Source organism: Alosa alosa, chromosome 7 (assembly GCF_017589495.1).
Source record: "Alosa alosa isolate M-15738 ecotype Scorff River chromosome 7, AALO_Geno_1.1, whole genome shotgun sequence".
Lineage (NCBI taxonomy): Eukaryota > Metazoa > Chordata > Actinopteri > Clupeiformes > Clupeidae > Alosa > Alosa alosa.
The window spans coordinates 3,224,817-3,247,333 of record NC_063195.1 but is presented as its reverse complement, the minus strand read 5'-3'; the positions used below and the strand labels follow the sequence as shown (position 1 = coordinate 3,247,333).

At 44.2% G+C, this 22,517-nt stretch overlaps 1 protein-coding gene across 1 annotated transcript; it reads right to left on the bottom strand.

Moving 5' to 3' along the window:
• Nucleotides 1-254: 254 nt before the first annotated feature.
• On the bottom strand, nt 255-12,957 carry LOC125297330 (zinc finger protein 37-like). The gene is made up of 9 exons (XM_048247641.1): nt 12,699-12,957; nt 11,961-12,053; nt 11,455-11,634; nt 9,219-9,286; nt 9,046-9,097; nt 6,221-6,425; nt 5,407-5,474; nt 4,883-5,024; nt 255-1,284 (listed from the first exon to the last, which is right to left on the bottom strand). The coding sequence occupies exons 1-9, from the start codon at nt 12,783-12,785 to the stop codon at nt 656-658; spliced, it is 1,524 nt and encodes a 507-aa protein (XP_048103598.1). The 5' UTR covers nt 12,786-12,957; the 3' UTR covers nt 255-655.
• Between the last annotated feature and the right edge of the window lie 9,560 nt (nt 12,958-22,517).

Sequence of the window (22,517 nt, the reverse complement as noted above, 5' to 3'; positions counted from 1 at the left end):
AATATTAACGATACCCATGTACACCACTAGGTGTCCTCTTTGTATTTTCTATGACCTGTAAGCTAGTGATGGGCAAATGAAGCTTTGGTGAACCACTAAACCACAGCAGTGTGAAACACTAATGAAAAAATCCAATATGGCTGCCACATGTAGATTTTTCAACATAAAAGTCCTTACCCAAACCAGTATATGTAACCAAAAATATTGGTTTGCTAAGGACTTTTATGTTGAAAAATGTATGTGTGGCGGCCATCTTTTTGCTTTTCAGCTAGTATCGCTAGGTTCACACTGCTGTGGTTCAGTGGTTCACCAAAGCTTCATTTGCCCATCACTACTGTAAGCAGCATTGACTAAGAAATAAACATTAGTTAGAGCACTCAAGATACTAATGTAAAATGCAACACAGGTTTGACCTCTTGAATGAAACTCCAGCCTAACAAACATGCTTCTCTCCTGTGTGAGGTTGGTTTGACCTCTTGAATTAAACTCCAGCCTAACAAACATGCTACTCTCTTGTGTGAGGTGGTGTTGCTTGAGTTTGACCTCTCAAGTGAAACACGGAGTACAGTATGGCGGCCCTTGTGACTTAGCTGGTGTCATTTGAGTGTACATGATTGAGTGACACTAGCTACACTGAGTGCACTTGTATGGTATCTCATGTGTGAGTGCGCAGATGTACTTTGAGATTACTGTTTTGGTAGAAACCCTTCCCACATTGATTACATTGGTACGGCCTCTCTCCTGTGTGAATTCGCTGATGTACTTTGAGAGATCCCTTTTGAGTGAAGCTCTTCCCACATTGAGTACATTGGTACGGCCTCTCTCCTGTGTGAATGCGCTGATGTACTTTGAGATCTGTCTTTTGAATGAAACTCTTCCCACACTGAGTGCATTGGTACGGCCTCTCTCCTGTGTGAATGAGTTGATGTCGTTTGAAAGTGGCCCTATCATTGAAAGTCTTGCCACACTGAGTGCATTGGTATGGCCTCTCTCCTGTGTGAGTGCGCTGGTGCAGTTTAAGGTTTCCCTTTTGAGTGAAGCTCTTGCCACATTGGGTACAGTGATACGGCTTCTCTCCTGTGTGAGTGCGCTTGTGATCATCGAGATGCTTACGTAGAGTGAACCTCTTGCCACACTGAGTGCATTGGTATGGTCTCACTCCTGTGTGAATACGGAGGTGAGCTTTGAGATGATGACTGAAAGTGAAACTCTTCCCACACTGAGAACAGCAGTATGGCCTCTTCCTTGTGTGCTTGTTTGAAGGGGAGGGAGATGATCCTTTTCCTGTTTAACATAAAAAGGAAGACGCAGTCACCTAAACAAATACTGGATTAGGTCATCTTAAAGTTCTGCTGCTGAAAAAAATTCTGCATTCTGTTGGGGGATTTACTCTTAGACTTACAGGGATGCTACAAAGGGCACGTAGCTGAGGCATGATCCATTTGCATAGCGCAAAAATAGTTTCAGAGGTCTACTACGAATGCACTAACCGCCAATCAAGACTAGTGTAGCCAGTTTCACTGATTACAGTGGAAGCTAATTGTTGCAGCTGACGCAATGGAACGCTCTAACCGCCAATCAGGACTAGTGTAGCCAGTTCCATTGATTACAGTGGAAGCTAATTGTTGCAGCTGACGCTATGGAACGCTTCAGTTGCGTGCCTGTTGCATCCTCCATTCCATTTCAGCATTCCATTTACATTTAATTTAGCACACACTTCCATCAAATAGAGTTAACCCTTTGCAGACGAATAGAGTTAAGAGACGATATGCAAGACACATTTACATTTACTCATTTGGCAGATGCATTTATCCAAAGCGACTTACAGCCATGGAATTAACATTTAAGCATTTTAACATAAGGCCCAAGCTGTTATTTACATTCGTTTTTTTATTTCCCTCACTGCTCCCCAAACACCGCTGTAGCAGGCAGCTCACTGCTCCCCAAACACCGCTGTAGCAGGCAGCTCACTGCTCCCCAAACACCGCTGTAGCAGGCAGCTCACTGCGTCGGGATTAGTGTGTGCTTCACCTCACTGTGTGTTCACTGTGTGCCGAGTGTGTTTCACTAATTCACGGATTGGGATAAATGCAGAGACCAAATTTATATATATATTAAGTATTTATATACTTATACTTATAAGCTACAAAGATATCACTACATCAGTAGAATAACATTTAACACTGTGCTCTTAGAAACCCACACGGTTGACTAGGTCAAGGGACGAATCACATGGGACAAATGTATACGTACAGTACAGATTTTTATGTAGAAAATAGATTTTTATGACTTGATGTATCTGTACTGTAATGTAAATACTTTTGCCATGACTAGATTAAACACTTTAAAGTCGACGTGGACATTAAACTTTAAAAAATGTCGACAAATAAGTTGAACTATCATGTCAGCTTTAATCTTGACATTTCGTCTTTATTCTCAACATTCAAAACTAGTTAGTATTGTTGCTAAACCCGATTCAGAAAACGTGGCAAAGTTATATTTTAACCAAGGAGCCAAATGAAATACGCCAGTGAGGTAGCTCGCCCCTACAGGACCTTTATAGGACCGGTATATTCCAGACAGGGTTTGTTTTTTGTTCTATATACCGTATTTTCTGGACTATAAGTCACACTTTTTTTCATAATTTGGCTGGTCCTGCGACTTATATTCAGGTGCGACTTATATATGAAAAAATATATAATTGAACATGTTTTTAAATGTTAATTTATATTAACTGACATGAACCCTACATGAAACATTACGTCTACAGCCGCGAGAGAGCGCTCTTAAATGCTCTTAAAAGTCCTGTGCACTTTCAGTCAGAGATTAGTGCTTGCACTAACACTCATACATACCTAAATCATCAAATTATGGCAGGGATTCTATTTATAGCCGGGCCTCAGATTTGGACAAATAAAAGCCAGTATAATTTTGTTTCAATTTAACTCATAAAAGAGCTCTTCTTAATATTTTATATTGTTGGTTGGTATTGTTGCCAATGAAAACCATGAGTCTCCAACACGTTGCTCTCATTGCTCTTAAGCTAGTCGCATGCCGCCCCTCTGAGCTAGAGGCTGAAGCAGTAACCTACATTTAAACACAATTGTTGCTGCCAGGCGTCAGCCTATGAATTTTATAAAAAAGTAAATCATCCATAATTTAAAAAATAACTACATTTAGGCTATCTTAGACCTCTTTGGCTAGGTTTCCCTTGCAGCACAGCACACGAACGAATGAAAGCATGGATACCTTATCTCGCAATAAGTGGATGGCAATCGAAATCCCGACACTATGAAACTTAATAGTAAGCCATTAAATACCATACAGATTTCATTGGTCATCAGTCCCGATATTTAGCAATATAATCAACAGTACAAACGTAGCCTAAATTAAATCTCAAATTGAACATCTGCTTTTGATAGCCATGCCGCTCCAAACGAAAAGTAGGCCTATGTCTCACAATAAAACGCAAGAAATAAAGGACTATATAGCTGACTCAATACAAGCCATGGCCAAATAAAGGTGCTGTGCTTTGCGCAGCCTACATTTGAGGATTTACGAGTCTCCTAAACATTCCTCACCCGTTATCTAGACATGCATGAAAACATTTGAAAACAAAACGCACTGCCATGTAATATTTGATCGCTGTTTTGCTACTAATTATCTTTCATGTAATGAATACGCACAGAAAGTGAAGTAGGCCTAATGTGCGCTCCGTGTCTGTAGCTGTCTGTTCACGTCCGCAATCGAACGTCAAACAGAGAAGTCATCCATGTTCTCTACGTTATAGCCTAGGCGGTCATGCTTCTGTGTTTGCAAAATTCCTGACGGTTCCTGATCGCTAAATGTTTTTTTGTTCAGTGAATCTTTTGTTAATTGCTTTACAATTACCGTCGGGCCTATAGGCCTATCGTTTCGGCCACGTCTAAAACTGCATCTTTTTCTCTCTCATGAGCATTTAATCTGCTGCCAGCTTGTGACTCCACATCACCCAAAATGCTTGATTGCATTGTATTCTCCACATTTTAGTAACATTTTGGTGCACCTCATGGCATTTTCTTTCAGTGGATCTTTTGCTTTGCAATTACCTTCCTGCCCTCCTCTTGGCTGCCTTCACTCCTTCATCTTCATTAATCTTTTTGGCCAATAATCCAGTTATATAGTCTCTGCTTTTGGTTTTGGATTTTGTGAAATACATTTCTAAATAAATGCGACTTATAGTCCAGTGCGACTTATATATGTTTTTTTCCTGCTCATGATGCATTTTTTGACTGATGCGACTTATACTCAGGAGCGACTTATAGTTCGGAAAATAAGGTACAGACAATGGCCTAAAACCCTTTTTTTAGGCTTTTGAGCATTTATTTTAACAAATGCTATGGAAAACATAATGAATTTCATCTCATCCACATATCCTTATGCACAGTGCACAACAAAGCTACTAAGTTAGCTAAAAGCGGTGAGATTCAAGCAAGCCTCACAGGCTGGCCTTGAAGTGACAAGCACTCAATTTGACTTGCACAGCACCAATACAGTGTAATGACATGAAAGATAAGTCTATATAATTTATTTATTATATATAATAATAGTTTAGCTCACAGGTGAGATGTGGCATATGATTAAGCTTTAATTTTCAATTAATTGTAAATAATAATTTTCTGTTTTCATTTTATTTCATTTCAATTTCTAATAATAATGTAAGTAATAATTACTAATAATGTGAATGAAAAAGGTGAAAGAAAAGTATGAATTATCCTGTCTATAATGTGACCAGTTCAAGTAGCCTACTGCAATAATCATGCTTTGTAATTGCATCTTTAGTTCACATTTCCCAGTGTGTGTGTGTGTTTGTGTGTGTTGCTCTTTCCTCAGCACTACCTACCTGAATGACTGTATTCTCCATACTCATCATCATCATCTTCATCATCATCTTCTTCACCATCTTCATCACCTTCTTCATCACCTTCATATTCAGAGACTGGCGCCTCCAGCAGCCTCTGACCGTCAGACGAGACCATCGGCGTCTGAGACGAGACCTTTATTAGTTTGTCTGACCATATTCAGTCTCTTATGAGTTTGTCTGATGATGTGGGGTTGATTCCCATTAGCATGACATGGTTTTATGAAATGAGTTTACAGGTGTAACAGCATTGCCTTGTCAAATCAAATGGGTTAGCCGTTATATTAGCATTAGCATGTCAAATCAAATGGGTTAGCCGTTATATTAGCATTAGCATGTCAGCTCAAATGGGTTAGCAGTATTAGCATTATCCTGTCAGATCTAATGGGCTAGCAGTAATATTAGCATTAGCATGTTAGATCAAATGGGCTAGCAGTAATATTAGCATTAGCATGTCAGATCAAATGAGTTGCTATTATGATATTATGCAAAATCCAATACAATACCTGGATCTGTTCAAATTTAATGTCTGCAGCTGAAGGGACGGTATACTCTGTTCTAAGGTCAGCTCTCTCTAAAGCAGAAATAAAGGAGATTTATATTCACACTAATTCATTTAGCAGAAACCCTCAGAATCAATAGATTTGTCAAACACAAAATCATCAAGAACATTGTTTTAACAAGAGACTTTCAGTTTAAATGTCAGGCAAAGTCAAAAGTCACTAACTGGTTCAGAAATAATTGTTTTAAAGCAGCACTAAAGAAGATTTGTTCTCAGGGTCCCCCTAGATTTGAGAAGCGCAATGATAAACTAACTAAATATGTGCATAGCAAATCTTTTCCATTTAGATTTGAAAGAGATCTCTCAATTCCTGTAGCATAAGATCTACAGATCTTTTCCCATTTAGATTGCAGCAGTCTGTAGAAAGAGATCTCTGAATTTCTGTATCATAGCAGCTCTATTTCATATAGACCCTTTCAAGACAGTTCCATTATCAGCATAATAGTTGTTCTCAAGGCTTCCGTTTTAACATTCCATATGTTATCTCAATGCAGAGGAAGTAGATTGGGAACCAAGTAGAATGTTCAAGCATTGTTTTTGTTTTTATTGTTGAAAGGGTCTATAGATTTCAGAAGGGGGGCAATGTTCTTACCCGAACACAGGAAGTTGAAAGTGATTGCTAGGTCTGTAATTGCTAGATCATGTTTTTAGACATGTTATGTTAGGGTTCCTTTAAGGAAGAACATTAAATATGGGTTCAACTCAGAACAAAAACCAACTGAAAGTGTGTGTGTGTGTTCCTCCCCACAACTCCTTACCATACTGTCTGCACTCCTCATATCCATGAACAGCATTCTCTTCTTTAATCCCAGAGACTGAACTCTCCAGCAGCCTCTGGTCGCTAGGAGAGAGCGGTGGAATCTGACCATCAGGCGAGACCAGCTGTTCTGTCCAGACCATTGGCTCCTCAGCTGCCGTCAGCTGATCTGATTGGACAGGAGGACTGGGACTCCTGATTTGCTGCTAAACACATGAGAGACGTTGTGTTTGAGACGAATGTATAATGTAAATGTTTGTATGTGTGTGTGTAACTGTGTACATGAGTGTGCGTGTTTGCATGTTTGTGTGTGTAACTTTGAATGCAGTATGTGTGTGTGTGCGTGTGCGTGTTTGCATGTTTTTGTGTGTAACAGTGTATATGAGTATGTGTGTTTGTATGTTTGAGTGTATGTACGTGTGACCAATGACAGGGAGACATATCCCAACGCTGCGTTGTCATGGACTACAGGTACAAACTACAGCCTGTGCATTTTAAAATAGTCTTCGTATCGTAGTCTACACGACACAGTGAGTAGGCTAATAATTGGATTTAGGTCATTACTACACTTGCTAAAATGTATTGTCATAGTCAGTTACCTTGCTGACCCAAAAACAATGCACATTTTAGTAATATGACAACATTTACTTTTCTCTTATTTACCACAAAGCCTGATATAATGCAGCCTAAACCATGCAGACAGTAAATCAATTTTAATTTGTAGCTTATTCATGGAACGTCTCTCGGCCAATCAGAAACAAATACATAGTTCCATAGAACCCCATTGTAGCTTATTCCAAGTAGGCAGTCACTGGAGGTGGCAACCATAGAACGCCATGTTTCAAAAATGTTGGCGGCCAAATTCAATGCTAATTGGCTGAAGCTAATCCTCCAAATCCCAACCCCCTGCTTGAAACAGTGTGTAGATGCAGGGAAAGTGTTCTGGCCTTGCCAGTTTTCTTTCTATCAGAGACTTTTATTTTGACACTGTGGTCAAAACCAAGTTGTCTGTGACCACCGAATACAGGCATTACCGTATCCAAGACACAGGAGGATTCCCTCTGGTCAGGCTGGGTGCCGCAAAGTCGGCCTTCTCCCAAGATCACAAAGAGATCTCCCTCAGTTGCAACTTTGTTGGGTCCTGCACCATTGGTCCTCCTTGCTATACATCAGAGATAGGTAATCCCATCCTCGTCGCCAATTTTGTGGTCAAAATTATTCCAAGACAACTGGTGTGAGACTGAAGCTTTATTCACGATACCGATACTCTTAACACACACACACACACACACATATCTCATGTATTTACTGGTGTATCTCATGTCTCATGTATCTCATGTATTTACTGGTGTATCTCATATCTCATGTATCTCATGTATTTACTGGTGTATCTCATGTCTCATGTATTTACTGATGTATCTCATATCTCATGTATGTCATGTATTTACTGGTGTATTTACTGGTGTATGTCATGTCTCATGTATCTCATGTATTTACTGGTGTATGTCATGTCTCATGTATCTCATGTATTTACTGGTGTATCTCATGTCTCATGTATTTACTGGTGTATCTCATGTCACATGTATTTACTGGTGTATCTCATATCTAATGTATCTCATGTATTTACTGGTGTATCTCATGTCTCATGTATTTACTGGTGTATTTACTGGTGTCTCATATCTCATGTATCTCATGTATTTACTGGTGTATCTCATATCTCATGTATCTCATGTATTTACTGGTGTATCTCATGTCTCATGTATTTACTGGTGTATCTCATGTATCTCATGTATTTACTGGTGTATCTCATGTATCTCATGTATTTATTGGTGTATCTCATGTATCTCATGTATTTACTGGTGTATCTCATGTATCTCATGTATTTACTGGTGTATCTCATGTCTCATGTATTTACTGGTGTATGTGTCTGTATTTCAGTTTCACACTATTCATCACATAAACGGTCAACTTCACCCTTTGTGTCCGGGACTTACTATGTGGAGGTGTTTAGCTTGCTGGCTAGTTAATAAGAACCTTCTGTGAGGCCAGTACAGGAAGACTGTGAAGTGTGTGTGTGTGTGTGTGTGTGTGTGTGTGTAGTGTGTGTGTGTAGTGTGTGTGTGTGTGTTATTGTGTGTGTGTATGTGTGTAGTGTGTGTGTATTAGTGTGTGTGTGTAGTGTGTGTAGTGTGTGTGTGTAGTGTGTGTGTGTGTGTAGTGTATGTGTGTAGTGTGTGTGTGTGTGTGTGTGTGTAGTGTGTGTAGTGTGTGTGTGTGTGTGTGTAGTGTGTGTGTGTGGTGTGTAGTGTGTGTGTGTGTGTGTGTGTAGTGTGTGTGTGTGTGTAGTGTAGTGTGTAGGTAGTGTGTAGTGTAGTGTGTAGTGTAGTGTGTAGTGTGTGTGTGTGTTGTGTGTGTGTGTGTGTGTGTGTAGTGTGTGTGTGTGTGTGTGTGTGTGTAGTGTGTGTAGGTAGTGTGTAGTGTGGTGTAGTGTGTAGTGTGTAGTGTGTAGTGTGTGTGTGTGTAGTGTGTGTGTGTGTAGTGTGTGTGTGTGTGTGTGGTGTGTGTGTAGTGTGTAGGTGTATTGTAGTGTAGTGTGTGTGTGTGTAGTGTGTAGTGTGTGTGTGTGTGTGTGTGTGTGTGTGTAGGTAGTGTGTAGTGTAGTGTGTGTGTGTGTAGTGTGTAGTGTGTGTGTGTGTGTGTAGTGTGTGTGTAGTGTGTGTGTAGTGTGTAGTGTGTGTGTGTGTGTGTGTGTGTGTAGTGTGTAGTGTGTGTAGTGTGTGTGTAGTGTGTGTAGTGTGTAGTGTGTAGTGTGTGTGTACATCTCACCTTGATCTGGCTTTCTCCACCCTGTGGCCACTTATTCACTTCCTGAACCGTCCTGTTGGGGGGGGGGGGGGGGGGGGGGGATTCGTTTAATAAAAGAGAGATTGAAATAGAGTGCTCTATAATGAAAACAGAGTGAGTGTGCGTCACACGTGTGTGTGTGTGTGTGTGTATACCTATTACTTTGCTGGCTTTGCAGATGTTGATGCAGGTCCCTTAGCTCATTCTTCAGAAAAGTCACAGTCTGTATCGAAATACACACACACACACACACACACACAGACACAGTATGGCGAATAAATAAAAAACAAATAATAAACAGTACGGCAAATCAGTGGACCTCTCCCAGTTCTACTAAGTATCTACAACCAACCCCAGTTCTACTGAGTAACTCCAACCAAACCCAGTTCTACTGAGTAACTCTACTTCAACCAAACCCAGTTCTACTGAGTAACTCCACAAACCCAGTTCTACTGAGTAACTCCAACCAATTCTACTGAGTAACTCCAACCAAACCCAGTTCTACTGAGTAACTCTACTTTAACCAAACCCAGTTCTACTGAGTAACTCCAACCAAACCCAGCTCTACTGAGTAACTCTACTTCAACCAAACCCAGTTCTACTGAGTAACTCTACTTCAATGAAACCCAGTTCTACTGAGTAACTCCAACCAAACCCAATTCTACTGAGTAACTCTACTTCAATGAAACCCAGTTCTATTAAGGTTTTGCACCTACGTCCTAATGTCATGTGACCGTTTGTTTACAACTAGAGTGGTAGGCAAGAATGCAGGCAAGGCACTGCAGAGAGTGGTAGGCAAGCCTACAACAGTCGGGTTGCATAGGCTACACATAGTTACAAATAGCTTTAAAATTGAAATTTTAATATCAAATATTGACCGGGATGCCGACCACTTGTGTAGGCCCTAACAGTTGGTTTTACAATAAGAAGCAAAAGGCGATGAGCGACCGTTTAGCCTACCTATCCTCGTGTGGTTGTGGAGGATGATCATTAGCAGCTGTGAAGTCTTTAATTCTCAAGATAGCCTAATGGTGTAGCCTACTGTCTACGAAGACGTAGGCTAAAATACTACTATCTACAGTCATCCAAAATGAATTGCCAGAGATAGGCTATGAAGGGGAAAAAGTGCAGCATTTTAAACATGGCAAGATTATTTTTTTACCGAACAGTTTGTTCTAATTTGTCTCTCGGAAATTCGTGCTTGTGGACATCAATCACTGTCCTTCTATTTCAAGTTATCATAAGTGTCATTTGATTATATAATCACAACAAATGCTAATAAATGAAAACAGAATAGGTTTATGTGCTATAGGCTAACGTTACAGGTCAGGCTAACTCCCGTATGTCAAAATAAACTGATTTGATCCTAATTGTTTAGCGATCACACACAACAACTTAACACAGCAACCTCAAACACCACTGTTGAACCTAGGCTACTGCTTCAGTCATGTAAGAAATAAGCAGTTTATGAATTATCTTTATTCGTTTAATCAAGTCCACATGACCAAAATAACAACATATTTAAAGGCTGAGCTAGCATAACAGCCTAATATAGGCGATGCTGCAATGGATAACTAATAAAATGTTTCATAAAATTAATGAACTTTATCACTCACATTCTGAGTTTTTCTGGGTGGTTATATATCCATGCAGATCATCTTCGAATAAGCCATCGCTGTTATATGATATAATATGTTACAGGATTCATGACTAACGCCATTAATGTTACATGATGCTGACTGACTCTGGCTATAACAGTAGGCTACCGTTTTAACGTCTGCTGAGTCTACTGCCTACCAAGACCTGTCGCTGTTCAGTTGAAGTTAAATGATCAAATATTGTTTGATTTTGTGTCAGCTTTCAGAAGGAAGACATGTTCCTTTCTGGTCAAATTTCACAGCTTCTAAGAAAGGCTATTCGTGTAAACCGAGTTTTGAACAGAGAAAAAAAGTTAGGCTACCATTAGGCTACATGCAGGTTCTCCCATAACGTTATCGATACAGATCAATGCACCAAATCAGGGCGATTTTAGCGAAACAACGTTCCTGTGACAGGCTATCAAATATTGAACAATGGGATAACGTTTCATCATCACCTTTATTGATGCCTGAAATGTTGACATTGCTGAAATGCAGAGATGTAGCCTACTGAGAGGCAGCTGCAGACAACGATGTTCAATGGGTTCAACTTGTCCCTTGCCTACCAGCTGGATGTAAACAAAGCTATAGAACCTAGAATACGTCACATGAAAAACGTTAATAAGTCTACGCTGCAACCTAATGTGTAACTCTTATGATAGCAGGTGAATGTGTGTCTTGATTGCATGAAGTCTTTATAACTGTGCCACACACCCACACACACACACACACACACACACACACACACACACACCTGGTTGGCCTGTGTCAGTGAGTTGTGTGTCTCCTCCAGGTGTTTCTGCAGTTCATCGATCTTCAGCTGCAGCTGCTTGTTTGACTCCACCTGCTCTGTTAGGCTCCGCCCAGTCTCTGCCTCCTTCTCTTCCAAACGACGAATCAACATGCAAAGCTCCTGGTTCTTAACCACTTCATGCTGATAAAGGCAGAAACTCATCAAACAGGGAAAACACACACACACACACAGTCCAAAGACTGAAACACACATTCTTCATGAATAGCATTTCATGCATAGAGGAGCTCTCATGATTGCAAACCATAGTGATTCTGTAAGACTTGTTCAGACAGGTGCAACCTAGGTGTCAACGCTCACGTGTGTGTGTGTGTGTGTGAGGCTAAACTATCCTGTGAGTATGGAAACAGAAATACGGCAGAGATGGCAACATACAGAGGATGTATCACAACACAAGGTTCACATTCTATGTGTGTGTGAGTGTGTGTGTGCGCGTGCATGCGTCTTACCTGTAATGCTAGTGTGATGCATTGGGTGGCCTTCTCCAAGTCGATGCAGGCTTGCTTGTGACTCATGTCCATATGCTGACCAATCTCATTCATCTACAAACACACACACACACACACACACACACACACACACACACACACACACACACACACAAAGGGCAGGTCTATTATACAACACTATAGCTCCAAACCTAAGACTTGGTCACTACGATATTGTCTACGCAAAGGGAAATTATATACAAGCTATTTTTCTGGATGCTGATTCTTGATTTGTTTTACTCTTTGTGTACGTCCTTACATCTGAAATAGTGTATTATCAAAGTGAAATGGTCGATGTGCTGTCTCAGTAACAGTGAACATCAAGCAGTGTTAGTTACAAATGTATAGGGGTTCACGGTTCCCAGACTGGTGGGGGGAACCAAGTTAACTGATTGAGATTTGACAAGCGGTGTTGACCAAGCTGGACTGGAAATCAACGTGCCCCGAAAATCGAAGACTAAACGATGACTACAGAATATTTTGTCGGCTAGCGTGACACCGGTGACGAAAACCTGAAGGGTCACAACTCTTGCTCGCAGTAGCATCTACTGACTTGTGACTGCACGTACTGGGGAATTAGAGCGTCTGCCTCAGACAAATATTGGCTGTTCACTGATGTCGTCTGGGTGTCATTTCATTCAACACATAGATAGTGTATTTCCTTCAAACAATAAATCCAAACAGGAGCGCTACTCCCACCTTCGTGCCAACTCGTCGTAGCCTCCCGGAATCGGTGTGATTTGACGGGGACAGATGCTGCCAGCGCGAGGTCGAACTCTGCTGCATGTCGGAAAAATATCTCTTAAATATTTACTTAAAAAATATCTCCCGATGACAGAATTGAAAAATATGGCTTTAGACATAGATGAACACACCTTTTCCTTACGAAATATCTAAGCATAAGCCGTTCACATCAACCAGGCTGCTCTTTTAAAACTGGCTGTGGGGTTTGTTTTGCTTTTCTTCTTCTACAGCTTTACAATGTTTAGTGGAGCATAGAAGTTTACCGCCCTCTACCGTGCAGGATGAGAAGTTGCATATACAGTATATTGTAGTGAACTGAGCCTAGCTGGTTCATGACTGAACTCCCATAATGCTGCGCAGTGTGTGTGTGTGTGTAATGTTGATGTTGGTTTTAGTGAGACTAATTGCGTTTACCTTCTCATGTATGTGTTAGCTGATATAGTCTTTCTTTATGTTGTACCTCATGTGTTTACCCCGTGTATTGTATCTGACTACCCTGTTTGTGTATTGTGCTTGTTTAATTGACATGCCTTGTGTTGCCTGTGTAATGACATTTGTGTGTTTTAGTGCATAACCATTAAAACCATTCTGAGACAACTTCGCAGTTTGTTACATTGGTGACAGAAGTGGGATGATGACCCCTACTGGACGGGAGGAGAAAGCTGCAACTGATGCCCTGGCGTCGATGAGTTTCCTGCCAAGACGGCTCTTCGACAGCGCGCTCGCCCATGGCCACCTGCTGGGCCCAGCAGACGGAGCCAGTCTGCAGCGTGACTGTGAAGAGACCCACCCCCGGCCACAGGAAGAAACGTACCGGGCTGATGGCAGCATCCCGCCACTTGAACCCGCTCCACACGGGAGCGATGGAAACCGGCCGGTCCTAGGTGCGACGGTGGCGGTAGAAGGGCGCCCCAGCGTAAAGTTGCCCCACTACAATGGCAAAAGGCCGCTGGCGACATACCTAGTACAGGTCTGGCTGGCAGCCGAGCTGAATGGCTGGTCGGCGGAGAGAACGGGCGTACAGGTGGCGTTGGCTCTGGAGGGGGAAGCGCTACAAGTATTAGAAGACCTGCCACCACAACGGCACCTACGCAAGTGGAAGGGCCGGCCAGCGGAGACGGATGCCATCGGTGTGGCAAGCCGGGACACATCGCGTGGTACTGCCCAGCCCCGGCACCCCTCACGCCCCAGTTACTAGAAGAAGGTGGCACGGCGGGAGGGGCTATGGATTGCATACGGCTGGGCCGGCTCGGCCAAACCAGAGGACTGTATGTGGACTGCACACTAGATGGGACTCGGTGTCGCGCCTTGATCGATACTGGCTCCACCATCGGCAATGCGCCCGGTCTCATACCCGGCACGCTGGTAGCCAGACCCAGAGGCTGGGAAAAGACAAAAACGCGCATCACAACAGTTACCAGAGAGCGAGCGGAACTGTATGGACAAAAAGTGGTGTGCGTGGGCATCAACGGTGAGACGGCGAGCCGCCGGCTTTGGTTGGCTAGCATTCAGGATGATTGCATTCTCGGCCTGGACGTGCTAGAGAAATGGGGGGCTGTGGTGGACATTTCCCGGTTCACACTACACTTGGGGACGAGCAGCGTAGTGTTGCACACGGCGGGGAAAACAGAGCATGAAGTGCGGAGAGCTGGCACGACGAAGAACTCTCCAACTCGCTCCACACAAGTCCGCAGGAAGCGAACTCGCAAAGAGTACTCGTCATCCCAGACTCCGCCCCTCCCCACACAAGCCCGCGAACCTCAAGCCCGCGAAAACAACAGGTCTCATCCAGGTCCGCTCGCTGAGGACGCCACTGCTCAGCTCACGCCCACCAGGGAGGAGCCAAGAGAGCGGGTTGAGCAAACACCACTCTCCGCTCAGAGAGCGCGGCCCTCTTTAGAGACAAGGCAAGCCATAAATGAACTCTGCACTCGTAGCTGTGAGGGGCTGAGTGAAGCACAGGGTAGCCAGGTGCGGAGGCTACTAGCAGCGTACACTGACATCTTCGCTGCAAGAGATGAGGACTGCACCCGAACGAGCCTGGTCCAACACGATATCGACACCGGAAATGCTCGGCCCATCCGACTTCAGCCTCATCGCTTACCGTTCAAGATCAAGGAAATGGCCGCGGCAGGAGTGATAGAGCCAAGCAGTAGTCCCTGGGCTGCGCCGGCTGTACTCGTCCGGAAGAAGGACGGCTCGTGGCGGTTCTGTGTTGACTACAGGTGCCTCAACCAGGTAACCCGGAAAGACTCCTACCCGCTCCCCCGCATTGACGATGCGCTGGACAGCATTGCCGGCTCCTGCTGGTTTAGCTCGCTGGACTTACGCAGTGGCTACTGGCAGATTGAGTTAGCCCCGGAAGCTCGGCCGAAGACAGCGTTTACCATTGGGCAAGGGCTGTGGCAGTTCAGGGTACTTCCGTTCGGCCTATGCAACGGGCCAGCGAACTTTGAGCGGCTGATGGAGCGTGTCCTGGCGGGCATTCCACGAACATGCTGCATGGTTTACCTGGACGACATTCTGTGTCATGCAACAGACTTCACCGGTGCAATAGGACATCTGGAAAAGGTGTTCGACGCCATACTGGGTCCTGGGCTCAAACTGCACCCGAAAAAGTGCCACCTGTTCCGGAGGCAAACCGGATTCCTGGGCCATGTCGTGGGGGCCGCCGGAGTGGCCACCGACCCAGCTAAGGTGGAGACGGTGAGACGTTGGCCTGTTCCGCGCGATGGTGCTGAGCTGCGGAGCTTCCTGGGCCTGGCGTCATATTACCGGCGTTTCATCCGGGACTTTGCTACAGTCGCCAGCCCGCTGCATCGTTTGACGCACAAAGGCCAGCTCTTCGAGTGGACGCGAGAGTGCGACGCGGCATTCCGGCGGCTGCGGAGGGCGCTATGTGAGGCCCCAGTGCTCGCTTTCCCTGACCCTCAACTGCCGTTCATCCTGGACACCGACGCCAGCGACGTGGGCGTCGGCGCCGTCCTCTCTCAAGCAGGCGAGCAGGGCGAGCAGGTGGTCGCATACTTCAGCCGCTCACTGGACCGAGCGGAGAAGAACTACTGCATGACCCGCAGAGAACTGTTGGCTGTGGTGGTGGCAGTGCGCCATTTCCGAACCTACCTCTACGGCAAACGGTTCCTGCTGAGAACGGACCATGCATCGCTCACCTGGCTGCTGAACTTCAAAGAACCAGAGGGCCAGCTGGCTCGCTGGCTGGAGGTGCTCCAGGACTACGCCAGCGAGAGAGTCAACGCTCGCCAGCAGCACCCCGAGGTCGTCTCGCCGCCTTCCGCTACCAGCTACAGTGATCGAGAGACCGGAGACAACGCACCGCAGCCCAACGCCACAACGCAGCACTGCAGAGTGGCAGCTGGGGCCACGGACGCGCAGTCGCCGGTGGACGTGATGTCAAGGGAGGAGATCCGAAGGCTTAATCGAAGACGCCACGCTTCGGCGAGTGGTCATGGATCGAAGCCGGTCAGCGACCGCCATGGACTGACGTATCAGCACTCGATCCAGAGACCAAAGCGATTTATTCACAGTGGCCGGGAATAGTAGCACGTCTGTTGTAGGACTGTTGTATAGACACCGGCGAGCCCCCGATAGACAATCTGACATTTTCCAGTTGCTGGTTCCTGCTGGATTACGAGCCTGTGTACTGGAACGGGTACATGGGGCAGTGGGGGCGGCTCATTTCGGCATTGCTGAGAAGCCACTTCTATTGGCCGGGAAGCAGGCTGGACGTTGAACTGCATGTTCACTGCTGTGACGCCTGCACAGCGAAGAAGGGCCCCACGCAACGCTCGCACGCTCCGCTGCAGCAATACGCAGTCGAATACCCATGGAGCGGGTAGCCGTCGATATCATGGGCCCACTGCCAGTCACAGAGCGGGGAAATCGCTACGTGCTCGTAGCCATGGACTATTTCACTAAGTGGCCGGAGGCGTATGCAGTGCCAGATCGGAGCGCCCAGACGACAGCGGACAGACTGGTCACTGAAATTTTCTGCCGGTTCGGGGCACCGGAAGAGCTCCACAGCGACCAAGGGCGGAATTTCGAGGCGGAGGTGTTTGCTGAGGTTTGCCAGCGCATGGGCATCCGGAAAACGAGAACGACACCTCTGCATCCACAAAGCGACGGGCTAGTGGAGCGGTTTAATCGGACGCTAGCAGTGCAGCTGGCCATATTGGCCGATCGCCGACAAAAGGACTGGGACTTACACTTGCCCCTGGTGCTCTGGGCATATCGCACAGCGGTGCAAGAGTCAACGAAATGCACGCCGGCAGCTCTGATGTTCGGGCGAGAGCTGCGCACGCCGGTGGACTTGGTGTTCGTTTCGCCTCCGGAAGCGGAGATTGGAGGTAAGCCAGGGCTGGAATACTACAAGCAGCTACGCGAGAGACTGAAAGGAGTACACGAGTTGGCCAGGCAGGCTATGAGTGAAGCTGGAATACGATCAAAAGCGAAGTTCACGATCTGGCTGTCGCGGCCAGGAGTTCCAAACCGGCGATAAAGTTTGGGTGTACTGCCCGGAGAGAAAGAAAGGCATTTCCCCGAAGCTCACTAGCCAGTGGGTCGGGCCGTGCGATGTCTTAGAGAAGCTGTCTGACGTGGTCTATCGTGTGAGACTGATTAAGCGTCGGAGAGTTATGGCTCTCCACCGTGATCGACTGGCACCGTATCGACCCCTGGCCTCAGCTGAGGGTCGTGGAGACTTGGATACTGATTCTGTGGACCTTGGTGACAATGGAGCTGTGGCTCTAACACCAGTCACCGTGCAGCCGTCCCCAGAAGTCACCGCCCTTGACAGCGGGCGCCCAACGCCAACGCCGCCAGCGTCCCAGCCAGGCTCATGGACTGACGTGGGGTAAGACTTGAGTCAGAGGGACATAGACTAAGTCTCGGGGGGCTGTGTAGTGAACTGAGCCTAGCTGGTTCATGACTGAACTCCCATAATGCTGCGCAGTGTGTGTGTGTGTGTAATGTTGATGTTGGTTTTAGTGAGACTAATTGCGTTTACCTTGTCATGTATGTGTTAGCTGGTATAGTCTTTCTTTATGTTGTACCTCATGTGTTTACCCCGTGTATTGTATGCGACTACCCTGTTTGTGTATCGTGCTTGTTTAATTGACCTCCCTTGTGTTGCCTGTGTAATGACGTTCGTGTGTTTTGGTGCATAACCAATAAAACAATTCTGAGACAACTTAGCAGTTTGTTACAATATTTTTGTGAGTAACAGCTGGGTCCTTGGTCCTCAAAATGCTTGTGCCAATGACGCACAGTTGCAAAGCTATTTATTAACAAAACTAGCTATTTCAAAACTACAGTCACACATTATTTTTTCGGAGGGATTGATTCTAAGAGACTGGATACGTTTTGTGTCCCTCTGTAGGCTATATCTGTATGTTTAGAGATGTTTCACTGTTCTGCATGGCTGTGTCTATGTGTTCTTAGAGATAAGCGAGAATATTATGATTTTGCAGTGTTTCACTGTTCTGCACGGCTGTGTCTATGTGTTTAGAGATAAGCGGGAATATTATGATTTTGCAGTAGCCTATTTCACTGTCTCCATGGCTGCGTCAGTAGCTATCTGCTCCGGATTTCCAGGTGGCCACTAATCAGAGCCTGATTCAGTGTAGTCCACGTGAGATGGGATTATCAACGCCATCTCCCATCAGCCTGGAAGGATGCTGTGTTTGAAATGTGGGACTGATTGGATCGTTAATCAGCCGGGACTGATTTGGACTGATTTAATTGACTGCGACGAATGCGGGTAAGGTTCGCCAAAAAGTACCCAAAGCTGCCATTATTGTCAATATAAGGATTTTCGGGTTTTAATTGAGCTAACTACCTACAGTATGACAAGTTGCATTGCAAGCAGTGGTGTCAGCAGAACATTTTGACAGAGGTGGCCAGGGGAGGCCATTGCAAATCTTGGGGTGGCACGCCATAGTGGGTGATGGATGCGGCTGATAGACTAGGTGCACGAATGGCTCATCCTGTACGCTCATTATTTCCGGTGGAGCGTTAAAGCTGCAGTTGGCAAGATTTTTTTTGATCATATTCACTGAAACCGACACTATGCTCCGACAGAACAACATAAATCAGCCGGTTTTAGAAAAAAAAAACACACTTCTACCTCCACCTAGAACCTGTCAATTGTTTTTGCAAAATTCCACAGCTCCCAGTTCTTCTGGTCCAATCAGAGCAGGGCTGTGTGAGATCTAACTGTCAATCACAGTCTGGTGCAGTCTGGTGCGCACTGAGGAGCACAAACTCCATGAGGGGATGCTCAGTGGTAGTAGGGGAGGGGCATGAGACATTTTGGATAGGTCCCTTCAATCAGTCAGACTTGCCTACTGCAGCTTTAACTGTGTTATATTCAGTATATAAGAAGTATAAGTAAGTATATACACTCAGCACACAGTGAGGTGAATTACACACTAATCCCGGCTCAGTGAGCTGCCTGCATCAACAGCGGCGCTCGGGGAGCAGTGAGGGGTTGGGTGCCTTGCTCAAGGGCACTTCAGCCCACTGGTCGGGACTCGAACCGGCAACCCTCCGGTTACAAGGCTGGCATGCTAACCAGTGGGGCACGGCTGCCCCAGTGGAATTAATCCATTCCACTCACGTTATCAGGAGAATACAGCAGCCTAAATTTTATTTCGAACACTTACTTTGGTCTCACTCATTGGATCCAAATAACAGAAATAGCAAACTTCAAGAAATAGTAGGGTTAAGCTATAAGCGCATAGCCAATTAAACATGTCCATGGAAAACGGGATACTTTTTGAAGCTATTTCAGCTTGTGTAGGCCTATCAGTGCTTTCTGAACATATTGAACACACTTTTAAAAATACCGTGATAATACCGAAAACCGTGATAATTTTGATCACTATAACCGTGAGGTTACATTTTCATACCGTTACATCCCTAGTGTAGACACTCATTATAACATGTGATGTGTTGCAATTTAATGAGTGATGTGATATAATTTAATAAGTGATGTAATTTAATCACTGATGTGATGTAGTTTAATGAGTGATGTAGTTTAATTACATTACATTACATTACATTTGGCTGACGCTTTTTTAACCAAAGCGACTAACAACATGGTAAACAGTACGTTTTAGAACAATTCTCACAATTTTAGGACAGTTTAAAAAAAAACACATTAGAGTACAGTAAGAATAAGTGCGTCGGTGAGTGCTGTATTTTAACAGTTACTTGTCAGTTTAACGGCTGGTGAGTGCTAGGATCAGTAAGACTTGTTGTAAGTGTTGCTATGAGAGTAGATGTTCTCTAAAGAGCTGGGTCTTCAGGAGTTTTTTGAAAGTGGAAAAGGATGTCCCTGCCCTTGTAGGAACTGGCAGTGTGTTCCACCAACGAGGAACAACAGATGAGAAAAAGTTTGATTGGCTTGAGCGCATCGGTGGTAGAGCTAGGACGCCGTTAGGTCAGAGGAGCGAGCGGTCTGGAGGTAGTGTAAGTCTGTATGAGGGCATTCAAGTAGGTGGGAGCAGAACCGGAGACTACTTTGTAGGCAAGCGTTAGAGACTTGAATTTGATGCGGGCCGCCATAGGTAGCCAGTGTAGCTGGATGAGCAGCGGGGTAACATGTGCCCTTTTGGGTTGGTTGTAGACCAGGCGCGCCGCCGCGTTCTGGATCATCTGAAATGGTTTCACCGCGCAGGCTGGGAGACCGGTCAGAAGGGCGTTGCAGTAGTCGAGTCATGAGATGACTATTGCCTGAACCAAAAGTTGGGTAGCATCTTGAGTCAAGTAAGTCCTGATTTTCCGTATGTTGTAGAGTGCGAAACGGCATGACCGGGCGACTGAGGCAACATGATCTGAGAAGTTTAGTTGGTTGTCGAGAACAACTCCTAGATTTCTTGCAGTCCTGGTCGGTGAAACAGACAAAGAGTCAAATTTGATGTTGATGTCGTGGTGTATGGTAGGTTTAGCTGGGATGACCAGCAGTTCAGTCTTTGAGAGGTTCAGCTGGAGGTGGTGTGCCTTCATCCATGTAGCTATGTCTGAAAGGCAATCTGAGATCCGTGCTGAAACCAGGGGGTCGTCAGGTGGAAAGGACAGATAGAGCTGTGTGTCGTCTGCATAGCAGTGGTATGAGAAGCCGTGCGAACGGGTAATCTGTCCCTAATGAGTGATGTAATTTAATGAGTGATGTAACTTAATGAGTGATGTGATGTAGTTTAATGAGTGATGTAATTTAATGAGTGAGGTGATGTAGTTTAATGAGTGATGTAGTTTAATGAGTGATGCAGTTTAATGAGTGATGTGATGTAGTTTAATGAGTGATGTAGTTTAATGAGTGAAGTGATGTAGTTTAATGAGTGATGTAGTTTAATGAGTGATGTAGTTTAATGAGTGATGTGATGTAGTTTAATGAGTGATGTAACTTAATGAGTGATGTAGTTTAATGAATGATGTAGTTTAATGAGTGATGTAATTTAATGACTGATGTGATGTATTTTAATGAGTGATAATTAGTTATGTAGTTTAATGAGTGATGTAATTTAATGAGTGATGTGATATAATTGAAGTAATGTAATTTAATGAGTGATGTAGTTTAATGAGTGATGTGATTTAATGAGTGATGTAATTTAATGAGTGATGTAGTTTAATGAGTGATGTAACTTAATGAGTGATGTAACTTAATGAGTGATGTAGTTTAATGAGTGATGTAGTTTAATGAGCGATGTAGTTTAATGAGTGATGTAGTTTAATGAGTGATGTGATGTAGTTTAATGAGTGATGTAGTTTAATGAATGATGTAGTTTAATGAGTGATGTAGTTTAATGAGTGATGTAACTTAATGAGTGATGTAGTTTAATGAGTGATGTAGTTTAATGAGTGATGTGGTGTAGTTTAATGAGTGATGTAGTTTAATGAGTGATGTGATGTAGTTTAATGAGTGATGTCGTTTAATGAATGATGTAGTTTAATGAGTGATGTAACTTAATGAGTGATGTAGTTTAATGAGTGATGTAGTTTAATGAGTGATGTGATGTAGTTTAATGAGTGATGTGATGTAGTTTAATGAGTGATGTAGTTTAATGAGTGATGCAGTTTAATGAGTGATGTGATGTAGTTTAATGAGTGATGTAACTTAATGAGTGATGTAGTTTAATGAGTGATGTAGTTTAATGAGTGATTAATGAGTGATGCAACTTAATGAGTGATGTAGTTTAATGAGTGATGTGATGTAGTTTAATGAGTGATGTAGTTTAATGAAGCTGTTAACTGGGCTAAAATCAGTAGTATCCAGTAACACCAGTAGTATTTGTATGAGGCAATGACAGAATTGCATTTTTATTAGTTGTTGGTTTTAATTGATTTATTATATTCTGTTGTTTGGAAGTCTGTTCCCTTTGTTGTAATAAAGGGAAATAAATGGTTGGTGTGTGTGTGTAGATGGATGCGCTTGGCCACCATACAGACACGAGTCACAAGCAAGCCTGCATCGACCTGGAGGACGCCACCCAGTGCACCAAACAAGCACACACACACAAGGCGGCAGTTGTTGTTGTGATTTGTGTTGTGTGTTGTGAATAAAGATGAAATTACAAAAGCCCAATTATAGTTCCACTGAAATTACTTAAAAATGCATTAAAGTGGTGGATATAGTGTTTTGGAAAAGAGCTCTTAATATATTCTCCAACATTTCTTTACTCTCTTTGAATACAAGACAGTCAGTTGGTGCTGTGCAATACATGAAGATATCAATCAGATTTAGTATGATGGGATGAA